The following is a 17,352-nucleotide window of genomic DNA, read 5'->3' as shown; positions in this document are numbered from 1 at the left end:
TTCCCTCCCCCAGACTCCTGGGAAGGAGGCCCCCATTCTCTTTTAGGTTAACCTTAAAGTATTTAGTGCTGGGAGCTGTTGACAATTATGTTGAGACCTTCAAAAAAGAAGCTTTCTAAAAAATGAAGCCAACTGTGAAATAGTAGAGCTGAGAAAGGAAGAGAGAGAAACTGTTATCTAGCTTGGACATATCACTGAAGCTCTAGACTTGCCTGAAGCCAAAGCATCTTTGGAATATTTAGTTATATGAGCTGATTCTTTCTCTCTAAAGGTAAAGCCAGGTTGGGTTGGGTTTTCAGTCATTTGTAAACAGTCTTAATGGTTAAGAGGCAATGCTGAAGATTGTGTTTTAGAAAGAATTACCTGAAGTAAACGGTGTAAAAAAGAGATGTGAGTGATGAGGAGACCTGCATCAACTGTTTTAGTGCCATCTAGATGAATCCATTCACATATCTTTCTCTACCATTTTGTATCCAAGTGAAATTACACCAAAACAAATATCAACGTGGTGCCTGCTTACTATATGCTCATCTAGCCTTCCAGAGAAGGCAGTCATGTATCAACTGAGTTACTCCAATTTGTTCCCATTTTCTTTTAATGGCACTGCCATCCTCTTAGTCACCCAGGTTCAATACCGTGCAATTACCTCAAGCCCTCCCCCTTCCTTGCTCTTGCACGTTCAGACTCTTGCCAAGTCTCATTATGACCAGGCATTAAACCACTCCTCAACGCTACTTCCTGCCACCAAACTGGCTTCTGGGACACTTCCAGAGACTCCCTCCCACCTACCCTGAAACTACACAGCAATGAAGTCATTTCTCCCGGTTAGGTAACAGGGGTCAGGATGTCTTCTCCAGAAGGTGTGCAGAATAGGCTTGTGTCAGCTGGCGAGAACAAGGTGCATGATAGGAGGAGACTTAAGGTCAAGGACCTAAAAAGCAAATGCAGAGCAATGGATGCCAAGGTAGGAGTTTGTGAAGGAGGAGAGGCCATCAACATATGACTAACTACCTTCCAGTTCTGAGTACAGGAAGACGTATGTCCTTGGCCCCTTGGATATCCACTTTATATTTTTTAAGTCTCTCCCTTTCACCATTCTCCAGATCATTCGAGCTGTCTAGCCTAGGCTGTCATGAGGCCATGGGCAGTGCATGTGCTAGGCAGGTTTACCTCTCTCATCCACCAGAAACAACATCCCTTTTCAGAAAGTGACAACATCTGTCCCTCCCCTTCTCTGAAGCTGTGTACCACTTCTCACTGCAAATAAAAACAACTAACTTGGGGGAATAAATACTCTCTTTCTCAACATTATTATTTAGGAAATTTGTGGCTGTTTTCTATTAAATTGTTCTTGAATCTAAAATATATTGCTGAAAAGGAACTTAGCCATCAGAAAAACTGAAGCCAAAGAAACAAGATACATTGTAACACTTCATTTAGTCATCTTTTAACGACAACAAGAAAAATCTGTCAGCATATACAATGAGATATTTTAACAGACTTTCATACTCAAATGTACAAATCTTTCTCTTCAGGAGGTTAATAGCTAGTTTCTGTGTGTGGATCGTATTTCTGGATTTCTCATCCTAATCACCAAAATGTAGCATTTGTGAGAAATTATAGCCAAATTAATGTTCATATTAAAATGGTTATCTAGTTCTAATAATAAATTGCAAATAAACTACTTAGCATGGGTAGAATCTTGTTTGTCTGAAGAGTTAAGAAAATATTTATTTTCTTGTTGGTCTGATCATAAGAAACATGTCTACTTTGCAACCTTTAACCTAGTGACCAAAAGAGATGCCTAGTCATTCTCTGGGTTTAAGAAGTTAGTTGATATTTTCAGGTTGTGAGTCTAATGACTTGAATGATTTAAATTTAGTATCCAATCAGAAAAGCATGACTAAACTTACTACCAGGTGCCTATAACATTGTTTTATACCTTTTACATGACAGAGTAATGTGAAGCTATTGCTTTATTATTTGCCAAATTCAATAAATTCAATCAAACTAGCATTTCTTAAAATTTGTTTGAATAAACTTGTTCTCAAGAAGAAAGATAGGAAAACCCAAGTCTGAAAATTCAAACTGATAAGGAAAAGATATACTAGGGCCTGAAGTATTTATCTACATCTGACAATAAATACACTACTTTTTGTGAGCTATTCTTTGAATATTTAAATGAACAAATCTGTGTTTGAACTACTTGGAATTGATGGCTGAATGTTTTAAGGCTCTTTAACGACTTTTCAATAAATAATTATCCATCTTGAATGAGCAAGTCTTATCTCTGAGACTTTGCACAGCCTTGCATTAAATGTCCTAGAAATGGAAAGGGCAATTGTAGAGAGATTGCTACCATCTCATTGCCTATTAAAAATCTCCTGACTTAAGAAAAAAAAATCTTGAATAACAGTTATAAATATAGACAAACACTCCTGGGCAGAATTCTTCTTAATACAGACTTTTAACATTAGAGGAACAGTTTTATTGAAACTCTTAAGCCAGGATGAAAGACTAAAGTATATAGCCTCACTAACAGCATACTCCAAAAATATATTTTGAAATTAAACAGCTTTATATTGATCCAGGGAAAAATAAATAGCTCTTATTTAGGAAAATTATTTTTAAGTGCTAAAAAACTACATTTCTTATTTCATCTAGTTAAGGAATGATTTGACTTCAGATGTGTTACTCTGGGAGCAGAAGTGTTTGTAATTCAATTGCAGCTCAGCAGATTAAAGAGTGGAGCTAAAGGCATGAATTTGACCTTCATATAAGACAGTGTTTCATACCACAGTTAGCTTGGAGCAGAGGAACACTAAACACAGATTTTTTTTTTTTCTAAAGAAGTCCCCTTTCTAAGCTCAATACACAACATTTTAACCATAAAGCATCTCCATTGTAACCCTTATCCCCAGTAAGATGAGAAGCTAAACAAAAAAACCATGAACTGGGGAGAGAAATGTCAATTAGCAACCAAGGATCATTTGCTTGTTCATATTTGACAAGACCTGGCAGTCTACTCAGAGTTTTCTTGTTGTACCTGAGATATTCTCTGAGGATTATGACTACAGAGGATTCCTCAGAATATTTGGAAACCTTGAAATCTGCCCCATGGCTTGAGCTTACCTTAAACTCTCCTGGTAGCTCCCTCTGCTAAAGGTCCTCGCAAGCATGTCATCTTCAGTTGCATCTACTCAACACAGCATGAGCAATTTTTTAGTATATACAATAAACAGAACCATATCTAAGTAGAATTCTTTACTATGTTTGCTTAGAATATAATTACTATGTCTAATGCCAAAACATTCTGTTAACTTTATTGCAATAAATAAAACTTGGGACTTGTCCTGCAGATTCTAATAAAAAATTTCAAAATACTCAGCAAGACTGAGTCATTTAAACCATACAATAGCTTGTTACCTCTACAGAAACAGGTATTTTTTTTAGCATAAATCATAAAAAGTTTAAGAGAAGTCCATCAGAAGTGGCAAAAAAATGATAGAAACACTAAACTTTTCAAAAGTCTATTCAGAATAACCCTCACGTTAAATGTATGTAGTAGTTATACCTAATGGAGTGAAATGGTGGAGAAAGTTTAGAGTGGCTGGTTAATTTAAATTGGGGCAACCACCAAGTCTGAAAATTCAGACTGATAAAAAAGAAGGTGCACTAGAACCTGAAGTATCTATCTACATTTGAAAATAAGTATTATACTTTCTTATCATTGATTAATTCACTCAGCCAATAAGCATGAAGCTTCTACTGTGTGCGGAACACACTCTAGGAAGCCTCTTCTATTTGCACAAGGTAAAAAAAAAAAAAGAGAGAGGATGGAACTGAAAGTCAGAAGACCTTGGTTTAGTGCTATAACTTGATCAGATAGCTTAGCTTCCTGAGCTTCAGTTGTTTCCTTTACCATCTATATAATGCCTGCCAGGGTTGTTGGGAGAACAGTGAGTATTGAAATACATAGAAAACCATAAAGCACTATAAACATTAACAATTTAATATAACGTACAAGTATAGGGAAAAAGTACTTGCCCTTTATGTCCTCTTCATTAAGGGCTTGATTTCCCTGGCTTTGCAAAGTCACTAGAGTGAAGTAAACACCTTTCCTTTCCAATAATTCTTCATGGGTGCCTCTTTCCACTGCAGTGCCATGTTCAAAACCAATGATGGTATCTGCAGCTCTGACCGTAGACAAGCGATGAGCAACTGAAATGATTGTGTGCCCATGCTGAATCTGTAAGAATGTACAGTGCACCATTAAACAAAACTGTGAGACAGAGCTGACACTGACCTTTAGATCATTTCAGAATCCATAGGAAAGTTAGATCCTTGGTCCCTGGGAATATTCTTAAATAGGCTGTGCAGACATTAGATAAGGCCAGCACATTTTCTTGCAGCCATAAACCCCAACACACACTGGCCCTGTTGCTGCCATTAATCAACAGCTAAAAAAATTTTTTTAGGTAACTTAAAAAATATCATAAGCTAGTTTTAACAAGATTTAAACTTTTACATGTTGTAGCTTTTGGAAACAAATTATAACTTTCTTCTGTTCAACTGTGAGGAAGATTGTAGTCAGCTAATATTTTCTAAACAATCAGACTACATGCACGAACCCATGTAGTATCAACTACTCCCATCCCTCCCACCCCACAAGGAGCTGCCTTTCCTGCAGCAGCACAAGCATTTCCACATGGACTTGTTAAATGGACTAAGACTTCCACAAACCTTACTCAGTGCTTCTTGCACCATGGCTTCACTCTCATTGTCCAGAGCTGAGGTGGCCATGTCCAAAAGCAGAATCTTGGGATTTCGGATGAGGGCTCTGGCGATGGCTACCCTTTGTTTCTGGCCGCCACTCATCTGGCCTCCTCCTTCTCCAACAAGGGTGTCAAATTGCTAGATAGAAGGTGACACCAGGCATGAAGGGAAAAGAATTTGATGGCTTCTGACAGTGATCCACTACAATGTCCTTTCTATTATAGCTTTCCTCTCAAGCACAAATTTTCACTGCTCCGACTTCCACTGAAAGAAATATCCCTTCCCCAGACGGGTTATTGTCTAATCAATATTTATGTGTGAAATAAAGAAATTGATTTATGCTTTTATTCTAGGGTTTACTGGGCTATGTAAATGTTCCTCTTTAGCTCAACTTCAAATAAGATTTTTCAACCATATAAAAATTGGTCACAGTCCTAAATATCTATCTTAGAGGATTAAAGCACAGAGCAAATCCTTGTCTCTTATCTCTTGTTAGACAACACAGCAGAACATAATGCAAAGGCTGTTTTTATGTTATGAATAAAAGGTTAAACTAGCTCTATAAGGATTATCATTGACAGAAGATGGTTACTGATTATCTCACAGGCTTAGCACAACATTGGAATCTAATAATTAGGTGTTAGCGGTCAGACACTTACCTTGCTTATTACTAACCAACACGAATTGAGCCCCTACCATGAATAAAGCATGGTACTGAGCTTTTTACACATAACATCTCTTTTAGTTCTAATAAATACCCTATGAGGCAGGTGCTGCTATTTGCAACTGATGAATAAGGAAACACTGGGCCCAAAGAATTAAAGTAACTTGAGAAAGTTCATAAAGCTTGTAAATAGAGAAGCTGGGATTTGTATCAAGGTAGTCTGATTCTAAAGCTTTACACTCTTTAACTACTAGGCTATATCATAGCCACAGCTGCAATCCTATTCATAAAGAGAATTTAGAAGGCTGAAGGGGAAGTGTTCAAGATCACTGACTCTGAAGGCAGACCACCTCAGTATGAACGTTGTCTTTCCCACTTACTTGCTGTATAATCTTGAGCAAGCTATTTGACCTTTTAGAACCTCAGTTTTCCATCTGTAGGTGGAGATAATAATATTAGCTGCTTAACAGGGTTGTTGTGAGGGTTTAATGAGTTAATAGATGTGAGGTGCTTAGAACAGTGCCTGGTATTTAGTAAGAACTATATATGTGTTAATTCTTTATAATAACTCTTCTTTGACCTAGCAGACCATTGGTGGCAAAATCCATTTAAGTATAATGCTGAGGAGTTGGTTTTCACAGTTGTTGTTGCTTAGAATGGAGATATACAAAGAATTGTTTTTGACACAATATTAGCTGCCTAAGCATAAGAAAATTATAAGAGTAGACATCATGAGATTATTGTGCAAGTTATTGCCACATGACATTTAGCATCTGCTTAGACAAATGCTTAATAAAAGGAATAAGGACATTGGATCTATGTCAAAAGAGTTGTAAAAAAGATAGTTCCCCAGTTTGGTAGATGTTTAATATATTACCAACAAAGGGAGCTTTTCAAAAGAAAACCTCCTTTTTTGACAGATTTGAACATACAAACCATGTATTTTCAGATGAAAGGAAACACTCATGGTACTTTTTCAGGCATGAAACTAAAACATGGCTTAAGAATTTAATGACTCGGGAATCATACGAAAAGAAATGTGTATAATTGTGCAACTTTTTTTCCTTCTATGACCTCTTGGTTTCTCCCGGGAATGTATGGCTAGGGGTACCTGTGGCAGGTCCATGATGAAGTTGTAGGCATTGGCCTCCTTGGCAGCTTGGACTATGTCTTCCATTGTTGCATCTTCTCTGCCATAGCGAATATTTTCTGCAATGGTGGTAGAGAACAGAACTGGCTCTTGCTCCACTATCCCAATCTGATCTCTAAGCCACTGAATGTTAAGAGAGCGAATGTCATGGCCATCCACGGTCACCTAGAGAGCATGGGCACAACATCACAACTTTTGGAATCTTTCAGGGTTCTGAACCATAATATTATGTCATACTTGACCAATGGGCAGAAAAAATAGAGGCCAATAAGATTCTAATGGAAACAATCCCTCTTGAAATGTGGTTCTTTATATAAGGATGATAACATGTAATTGAAATCAAGTGTAGCTGCAGAACAATTCATTATAGAAACATAAATGATGTAAATAAGGGTCACTTAATTTAACACCATTGGCCCAGGAATGGACAAATTTTTGATTCCAGTAAAGAGTAGAGTCAGTTATTCACTATATTTTAAATTTTTTATATCTTTTGACTTTTGACAAAAATGGACTCAAAAGATGCAATAAAAATAAACAATGATCCCTATCTTGTATATACGGTTTATAGTAAGTCTTACTTTCTGGCCAGATTCATCAAATAACACTTTGCTGTTAAAAAGCAAGTGAAACTATCAGTGGGAGCAAATAAAAATCACTATTAGTAAAAATGTAAAAATCTTACATCAAGAAATTATGATTTCTATATATTCAGAGTGCAGTTATGTGGTATGTAGTAAAGAATACCCAATCAGAGATGAGATGTCTTTGAAAAAGGAAAACTCTGTTATGTTTGCCATGCCTGTGTAATATTACATGCATGACAGAGAACTCATTTGGTTGAAGTCATTAAATACACAGTTAAACGATTCCATCTCAAGGCATCAAGGAGACGCTGACAAGAATAATTTTGAGACAGAGTGAAAAGAGCATGGGCTTTGGAACCCAACACACCTGGATTCAATCCTGACTTGGTCATTTACCTGCTGAATGACCCTAGACAAGTCTCCGTCTCTCTGACTCTCTGCTTCCTTTTTTGTCAAATGGGCCTATGTACCTTTGGGGGTCATCGTGACAATAAGTAATCATTTTAATAAAGTATCTGACACACAATATGTAATAAATAAATGGCAATCACTAATACTCATTTTTCTTAGTTTCTTAGGACTGCTCTCTCTTAATTTCGAGCCCTGTTATTATTCCTATATTTAGTGTTTGGAGAACTTAAGGACACAGTAATATTTTTGTTATAATACAAAGAAAAAAGTGGAATAGATAGTTCACTGAAGAGGCAGCAATAGCATTTTAAATGCACAGTTATGCATAGCTAAGAGATGGGGATACATTCTGAGGAATGTGTCCTTAGGTGGTTTCATCATTGGCAAACATCACAGTGTAGTTACACAAATTCAGATGGTGTATATATATACATATATGTTTCCAAATGTCCTAGCACCATTACTAAATATCAATCATTTCTCTTAACTTGATCTGCAATGCCAACATCAAGTGACATATATCAGATTTCTATATGTGTTCCATTATAATCTTATGGAACCACTATCATATATGAAATCAATCACTGACTGAAATGTTGTTATGCCACACCTGACTGTATCTGCACATTCAGTTACATTATACAGTGAATGGAATTGACTTGTTATTCACTGAACAGTTACCATGTAGGGAGCGTGTCCCATCAATTCAGTAACAAATCATTAATTTAACTATGCATGCCAGGACAGTCTCAATGTATGCTACGCCTTTCTGTTTGATCAATATACTGCCATTTGCACTTTACTGTCCCCATGTATTGAGGAGTTTCTGGAAGACACCCACCATTCCTTCACAGGGGTCATAGAATCGCTGAATGAGTTGCAGTGCTGTACTTTTTCCAGCTCCACTGGGTCCTACCAGAGCTGTCATTTCCCCTGGTTTAATGACCATGTTGAGGTTATTTAGAATCTGGAGAAGAAAACAGCAAAGTTCAGATTGTCACTGTTTACCAAATCAAACAATTAGGATACAAGTGCAGATGCTTTGTGTTGATACTCGGTGTCTGTGTGTGTGTTTATGTATACCCCCCAAAGCAACGTCCACTGATATCCATCAACAACCAGCAAAAGAAAACATTGGCAAGGATGAGGTTTTGGCATTTAGCACATTACTTAATTATTTAACTGAGAGCCATGACCAAGAAATAAAATGATACACATTAACACAGATGAAGTAAATAAGACATGTTAACTTTTAAAATTATGTTCCAAAATCTAATTTAAAATACTCCTGACATACTAGGATAAGGAGACTATGCCATTAGTTGAAGAAAAAAACCCATTAAGTTAGAAATATAGTACTAATTTACTGATCATGGATTAACAGTAACGAAATTTGCAGATTTTAAGCTGTACTTCATGTGTATGGTGTATGAACATACCATTTGAATAAATTTACTTAATAAATATACATGGTGTGTTTGCTAGGTAGAGGCTGAATGCTGGCTAGTAGGTCTTGCGAGGAAAAAATGAGAAGCTAATTCATAACTATCTGTCAAATATTTTCACCAATTAAGAGGTGATTTTTGTACTGATTATGGAAAATGTGGTTTGGGGTCCACTGTGTCACAAAACCTCACGCCTTTCATTTCACACTAGGAGTCAAACTTGCAAATACATTTTCACTTACTGGCCTGTATTGGACTGTAAGCTCCCAGAGCAAGCAGGCATCAAATGTGTTTGTTTATCATTACAGCACCAGTACAATGTGGCACACAGAGGGTTAAAAACATACTCGTACTATGAATAAATACATATAGGTTTAAGTAAGAAGATTTTATTTCGCTGTTAAAAGTAATGGCAAAAACCGCAATTACTTTCCACCAACTTAAGTTTTAGCTATTCATTCAAAAATATTTACTGAGTGTGTATTACTTTGTAATTTATAGCTTACAAAGCACCTTTACATATGTTATAACATTTGATGTTTAGGTACATATGTAATAGATAATAAAAATATACTTTATGTAATCAGAATATATATTTACTTATGTTTTATATATTTATGTATATAATGAAGGTAAATAGAGATATACACATATTTGTACATTTGTTATATATATATTTATAGATATATTTATATTTACCTACATACCGATAATGTAGGCATGTATATATAGATATAAAATATAGATAAATATAAAAATATTTATAGATGAGTATATATTTACATATCATATATTTATGTATTATATATTACAAATATTATATAATATATTTACCTGCATTTTACATATATAGATGTTTACCTTCTCTCTGTATATATTCATATATTTAAAGAGAGAACGATATATATATCGTATATATTATATATATATACAATAGGTGTGTGGTGTCAGAATTAAGTTAGGCTAACAAAATGGGATTTAGTTCTGTGCAGGTAACAGAAATATTATTAAGAGAGAGTGTCTAGAGATACTCTATTGAAAATGAGGAATAAGTCTAATTTCAAAGCCAATTTATTCAGGGGTAGTAGATCCTAATTTTCTTGTAAAGTAAATTGCCTGTAAAGATAATTTAAAGGCAGGAAATAATTTTTTTCACCATGTGCCCTGAACAAGACACGTGAGCATAATATCATAAGGATACCTTCCTATAAGGGCTGATACAGTGACCTAGTGAATTTACAGATGGGAAGTAAAAACCCACATAATGGCAGCTTTCCTTTGCCACTTCATACCTATACTCAGTGTCCTCCACTTTCTGCAGTCTCTACGAAGGTTGGGAAGAACCTGTGTTTCTTGATTGTTCTAATTGCCTTGTCATTTATCTAGCACGTGCATAGAAAGACAGGACCTGCCACTCATTTCAACAGAGCATCATACAGTTCATTTAGCCTGAATGTACTGCCAGACTGTGTCCCAACCAGGGGATTTGCACATTATGGTTATCACAAAGGAATGTGGTCTGTTGCCGGAGATAAGTCAACACCCGCGGATACTTTCAGAGAAATACACCTTCATTGCTTATTCCTGGGAACTGAGTCAGGCTTCAGAAAATGAGCAATTTGTGGTTATACAAATAAATCATCAAAGAAGAAAACATCTATTGTTCTGGGGAAAAGACCAGCACCCACCTTCACCTCTGGTCTGGAAGGATAGTGGAAGGTCACATTATGGAATTCAATTTCACCCTTGATTCGATCCAACTTGTAACCATCTTCTGACATGCAGTCAATGATAGGTTTCTGGAGTGAAATACAAAAGGGACACAGTGTAAACTCAAACTAAGATACACAACTCAATTCAAATAAGAAACATCTTTGGCATATCTCTGCAATGTTTTATCTGGTTGTTGCTCTGTTTTATGAGTAAATTCAAATGAAGATGTATACATTTATTGTGCCTCTTAGTTTGCATGTATCTTAATTTGAATTTACTTAGAGCAACAACCAGATAAAACATTGCAGAGATATGCCAAAGATGTTTACACATTAAACATTTATTAATAATAGTGAGAATAATCACTACTTACTGAGATATTACTGAGATATAATATATTAACATAATACATATTCAATTAATTTATTTAATTGCTATTATTTATTGAGTTATTACTGATATTATATAATATGTACTATTATATAATACATTATATGTTGTATTAATATTATAAATGTATAATATATGTTAACAATATTATTATATATTATATATTACTATATTACTAAGATAATATAGGAGACAATGTACTAGGTGTTTTTATACTTTTATTTACATAATTGCCACCATGACCAAACCAGACAGGTGATATGCCCATTTTTCAGTTGAAGAAGCAGAGGAATTGCAGAGATTAAGTTTCTAAGACCATGCAACTAGTCAACCAATCTGGGGTCCAAGGGTATTCTTTTGAGTATCCATGGTAGATGATGATTAAAACTAAGTGTTCCTAAATGATGTATTCAAATGCTACCAACTTTCAACTGTTGTCCTGAATTTCACCTCTTTTGCTAGCAACAAGCCCAATCTAGAATTTAACCACTCTGGTTAATCAGAGAAAAGTGAGGGCCTCTTCCTGCTACCAGAACACTCCAGCATCATCTTCTTCCCTTGTCCATAACTAGTGATGGAAATTCATCACTGTATTAGTCCATTTTCACATGGCTATACAGAATACCTGAGACTGCAATTTAGAAAGAAAAGAGTTTTAATTGATTCAGTTCTAAATGGCTGGAGAGGCCTCAGGAAACTTACAACCATGGTTGAAGGCAAAGGGGAAGCAAAGCATGTCTTACGTGGTGGCAGGAGAGAGCACATAGGGGAAACTGCCACTTTTAAACCGTCAGATCTCATGAGAACTCCCTCACTATCATAAGAACAGCATGGGGGAAAATGCTCCTATGATCCAGTGACTTCCCACCAGGTCTGTCCCTCGACACATGGGGATTACAGTTCAAGATAAGATTTGGGTGGGGACATAAAGCCAAACCATATCAATCACTTTAGCTCTATTGAGGCGTATAATGTAATCTACCTCCTTGTTGGGTTGCTAATAAAGATAATAAATAATTTTTAAATGCCTTAATTTTTTAGTTTCAGGGCACTTTTAGAGTCATAATATTATTTGAGCATACAACAACCTTAAGAAAGAGGTAGAATTTGAATAAATCAACATCAACTTTTTTTTTTTTTTTTTTTTCAGTGACAGGGTTTCACTCTGTCACCCAGGCCAGAGTGCAGTGGTGTGATCATAGCTCACTGCATCTTCAAACTCCTGGGCTTAGGCCATCCTCCCGTGTCAACCTCCTGACTAGCTGGGACTATAGGCATGTGCCACCACACCCGGCTACTTTTTAAATTTTCTGTAGAGACAGGGTTGCCCAGGCTTGTCTCAGACTCCTGGGCTCAAGTTATCCTCCTGACTTGGCCTCCCAAAGTGCTGGAATTACAGGTGTGAGCCACCATGCCTGGCCATCGATGAACATTTTTATGTGGTGTTCAACAATCTCTCTGTACTCCAATATATGAAACCCCAAATTATAAAACAGATAAAGCAATGAGTCACTTCCTTAGTAGGTTACAACTTCACTGTTTGGCGAAAGAGTATCGAACAGGGGACAGTGAACCAAACAGGTTCAGGGAACCCACAAATCACCTCTGGATTTCCAGGGCTTGCTTCGGACTCAGCTCAGGGCATTTTTTTTTTAAAGAGAAAGAACAACAGATTGCCAACCTCCCCTTCTGTTCTTGGTTTTCTGTTTGTTTGTTTTTTGAGGTTCTCACTCTGTTGCCCAGGCTGGAGTGCAGTGGCGCAATCACGGCTCACTGCAGCCTCAGCCACCCTGGGCTCAGGTGATCCTCCCACCTCAGCCTCTTGAATAGCTGGGACTACAGGCACATGCCATCTTGACTGGCTAATTTTTGTGTTCTTAGTAGAGACAGGTTTTCACCATGCTTCCCAGGCTGGTCTTGAACTCCTGGGCTCAGGCGACCCACCTACCTTGGCCTCCCAAAGTATTGGGATTACAGGCAAGAGCCACCATGCCTGGCCTGTTCTTGGATTTTGACTCCCTAGCTTGGCCTCTAGTGTGCTTCCGTAGACTAACCAGTAAAATCCCTTTTTGCCATATTTAGAAGATAAGCGAATTTTATGGACATGGCCTTGAAGTCCTGCATGGTAGGCCCTTCCCATGCCTCCAGCCTCTGCCCCTTGTTCGCTCTATTCAGTTGCACTGGGCTTGTTTCAGCTTCTTTAAATCAGCAGGCTTTTCCAACCTGGGGGCCTCTCTTCCATGAATGCCCCCCGCTCTTACTTCCCATGCCCCACCCCCTCCAATCCCCCTTTGCATGGCTGACTCTTCTTCAGTTCTCCACTCAAATGCTACCTCCTCAGAGATGTTGTCACCACCACCCGATTTAAAGATTCCTTCTCCCACCCCAGTCGCTGTCACATTGCACTATTTTATTTCCTTTATTTACTTCCCACTCTCTGCTATTGCCTTATCTTTGAATGTGCACACTTCTTTACTGCCTGTCCTCTCCCAGCATGAGTAAAGAACAGGGGTCTTACTTGTTCTAGTTCCCTGTGGCATTCACTCCCTTGAGGCAGGAGAATCGCTTGAACCCGGGAGGCGGGGGTTGCAGTGAGCTGAGATTGTGCCACTGCACTCCAGCCTGGGCAACAATAGCGAAACTCCATCTCAAAAAAAAAACAAAAAACAAAAAACAACCAAAAAAAAAATTGGCACCAGTACATGATAGCATTTAATAAGTGTTGCTGAATTAAGGGCCTTGTGATAGCTTCTTATATTTTTAACATTAAGGTAAATTCTTCAGGAGTTCATTCTGGGCCCCACCCCCCAGCCCCCACCTGTTAATGGCCTTTACTTTTGGCTTTTACATACCCTGTCTATTGTCTCAAAAATGCTGGTGGCTGCTGCACGTCCAGTTGCAAAGGCTTCCAAACAAGGAGAGGCATTGCCAAGATTTAAAGCTCCTACTATGACACTGAGGAAAATCTGAAATGAAAAGAGAGAGATTTTTCATGTGTTTTTGTTAATGTGTAAATAGTAATTGCTATCATTTGGGTCATCCATGTTGACTCAGAGAGTTATCAGAAATTCTCTTCTGTGGGTTCGAAAGCTAGCTCTTTGGCTGTTTGGAAATACCCAAACTAATTTTTGTTTTGTAAAGCATCCCCAATTTTTCCACTGTTATGATTTAAAAGATCATTTTATTTTTTACTGAATATTACTCTCCTACAAAGTAGGTTTTGAAATGAGTAAGAAGTCTAAGCAAGGTAGCTTGTAGACCCAAAGTGGACTTGAATAGTGATTTGATAATTGAATTCATTATATAACCAGCCTTATAGTGATTTTCTGGTTAAAGGATTGCCAAAAACAATACAGACACTAAGATCAGCCTGACTATTCTAGAGGCTGGTACATGCAAAACCAACCTGCTACCGTTGTTACTGCAATACTAATGCTACTATTATAGTAGTCACTGGGATAACTACTGCAACTACTATGAATAACAGTAATAATAACAATAACAACAGGTATGTTTCTAAGTGTTTTATCTGTATTATTTTATTTTATCCTTACAACAGAAGAGTGAACAGACAGATATGGAGGCTCCTAATTTGCACTAGGTTACAACATGTCATAAGTAGTAGAGCAGAATTTGAATCCAGGCTTCTGACTGCCATTCTGCCTAGCTCCCAGACTCACCTGTTGCTGGCTATATGCAGGTGGAGTGGGCAGGTTCCTGTGCAGACTTGGGGCAGCTGTTCTTTGACTCACCAAGGCAGTCATCTCATTACCTTAGGGGAAGGCACCTGATTGTGCACAGATATTCCTACCAAATAGCACTCTTTTTATTAATATCAGCACTGTTTATAAAGGTGAGGAAGAGACAGTGAGGCAAATCCTCAAGTTGGCCTCCAGAAGGAATACCAGTCTCCTCCTCTCTACCCTGTCAACCAAAGTATGGTCCTACTCTTGTGACTCGCATAGAGGATGTTACATTGGCCGCAGTCTATTGCCAAGCCAAAGAGTGGCCCTGCATGAATGTAGTCTTTTTCAGGTAATCAAATGATCCTGGTCTGTGATGGTTTCTATAAGCCAGACCCTTCCCATTTGTTGTATCACACTGGGGCAAATTGCCGGAGTCTCTCCTGCTTCTCTTTCCTTGTGGCTGGAGTGGCTGAACCGTGGAAAGTCTCCGAGCCTCTCAGCCATGTCTCTCCCTCTTCAGTAACCTCTTCATTCCACACATTAGGATGATTAACAGGGCCAGGGCTGCCCTACATGGGTGGTGGGTTAGCCCACTCATGCTTTCTCCCTAGAGTCCCAGCCTATGCATAGGGACAAAAATTATCTCTTCATCTCCTTTTCCTCAATTATGGCAGGTGGTTCCTCCCATAGGCAGATTATGTAATCTTTCAAGCCCCCATTTCTTCATCTGCAACACAGGGATAGTGATAGCATATATTTCATAGGATTATTACAGGATCAAATGAGATAATGTGTGTAAAGATGATTAATCCAGTGCTAGTCACTTCAATGGTAGTAATGATGTTGGTGATGATGATGCCGACAGTGAAGAAAGTATTGAGGTCCCACACTAAGGAGGTGGTAAATGGAGCAGATAGAACACTTCTTATGGTCCAATTTAGTTTAAGACCACATGCATCAGAGGTCTTCCTACCTCAGCAAAGGAACCTTCCATTTGCCCAGAGCCGGGGCCAGCAAACATTTTCTGCAAAAGGGCCAAATAAATATTTTAGGCTTTTCAGGCCATATGGGCTCTGAAGTAATTACTCAACCCTGCCATGTAGTATAAAAGCAGCCACAGACATATGTAAATAAATGACTGTGGCTCTGTCCCAGTACAATGTTACTTATAAAAACAGGCAGTGAGCTGGATTTGGTCTGTCGACCATAGTTTGCTGACTCCTGGCTGACTGGAGGCCTAAATTGAGGTTTGGGGTCCAACTCTTTGAACGGCTCTCTGGATGGGGAGGAGTGAGTGAGACAGGACAAAAGCACATTCTCAAATCATCACAGTAGCTAGCAACATCCCAATAAGCCATCACTTGTCACTCAACATCATATTCTTTAGCCCTGTGAACAGCAGAAGTTGTGTAGACAGAGAGATGGGAAGGGAGACTGCTGTGGAACAATTAAGCTATGGGTGTGCTGGAGAAAAAGGGGTCCATGGCCCCTGGGAAGACAGAGTCAGAGGCAGGAAAACAATGGTTAATAGGTAGGCCCCAAAGTCAGGGAGATCTGAGTTCAAATCCCTCTCAATATTTCTTGACCTCATGGCTTCAATTTCATTTTTAAGTGGTAGTATAATGACACCAATTACAGAACGAGATTGAGAGCATTACATGCAGTAATTTTATTACATAATACATCACTCAGTGCTTGACACTTTGTATATACTGAATGAATGTCACTCTCCATTATGTGATTATTTTTATTAATGAATTCTGCAACTCAAGAAGGTCATGAAAGAACAACCTTCTGCACCATTCAGGTCCCCTTCATCTTTCCCTACCAGACCACAGAGTGCATTTTTTTCTCTGTGCACAAGTGATACTAATTACAGTCACTTATGTGAACTACTTACCATTTATACCCAATTACCATGCAGCCAGTAACGATTTTGTGTATCACAAAATGTACTAGATTAACCAAACCGTTAATTAGTTTTGTGGATTAAAACACTCAACTCAGCCCATGCACACTCAGCCTTCATAGTTTGCTGCTCAGAAGTTTGGCCAAGACCTGAGAGAGAGTCAGAGAGACAGACAGACAGACAGAAGAGAGAGAGAGCAAGGAGTATTGTGTTAAAGGATGCATTTCATCTTCCCAAAGGAAATTTTCTCTTAAGATACAAGCAGAGGCTTACAGAAAGACGTTGGGAGTAACAGGTTAATAATTAGTGATTAAAATGTTAGAGACCCATAGTATGCCATGTCTGCACATAGCAAGGACTCAAGAAATATCAGTTGAAAGAATAAATTATTTATAAAACATAGAGTAGCTCACTGTACAATGGGCAGGAAATTTAAAGATGAGGGACATAAAATTGGATTCCTACTATAGAGAGTTACCAAAGGGATTTTTATTCAAGTGCTTCCATTTGGAATTGTGTATTATTTGATTTTCAATTTACCAATTCACTTTTCCCTCTGAACCATTATTATTGTATACCTCTATCCTCTCCTTGTAGGCATGGAACAAAAGGAAAAATAAG

At 37.9% G+C, this 17,352-nt stretch overlaps 1 protein-coding gene across 1 annotated transcript in view; it reads right to left on the bottom strand.

Moving 5' to 3' along the window:
* The window catches only part of ABCB11 (ATP binding cassette subfamily B member 11), a 96,619-nt gene that overhangs the window by 42,687 nt on the left and 36,580 nt on the right, over window positions 1–17,352 (bottom strand). Inside the window, exons 10-16 of the mRNA XM_032753388.2 lie at window positions 13,989–14,102; window positions 10,722–10,832; window positions 8,430–8,555; window positions 6,552–6,755; window positions 4,744–4,914; window positions 4,048–4,249; window positions 3,133–3,196 (exon numbers count right to left, since the gene is read on the bottom strand). Coding sequence (XP_032609279.1) covers window positions 3,133–3,196; window positions 4,048–4,249; window positions 4,744–4,914; window positions 6,552–6,755; window positions 8,430–8,555; window positions 10,722–10,832; window positions 13,989–14,102 — 992 coding nt within the window. The remainder of the gene's footprint in view (window positions 1–3,132; window positions 3,197–4,047; window positions 4,250–4,743; window positions 4,915–6,551; window positions 6,756–8,429; window positions 8,556–10,721; window positions 10,833–13,988; window positions 14,103–17,352) is intronic.

This window comes from Hylobates moloch, unplaced genomic scaffold, assembly GCF_009828535.3.
Source record: "Hylobates moloch isolate HMO894 unplaced genomic scaffold, HMol_V3 SCAFFOLD_1, whole genome shotgun sequence".
NCBI lineage: Eukaryota > Metazoa > Chordata > Mammalia > Primates > Hylobatidae > Hylobates > Hylobates moloch.
The sequence above is the reverse complement of the archived record's forward strand: the minus strand, read 5'-3'. Positions and strand labels throughout refer to the sequence as shown.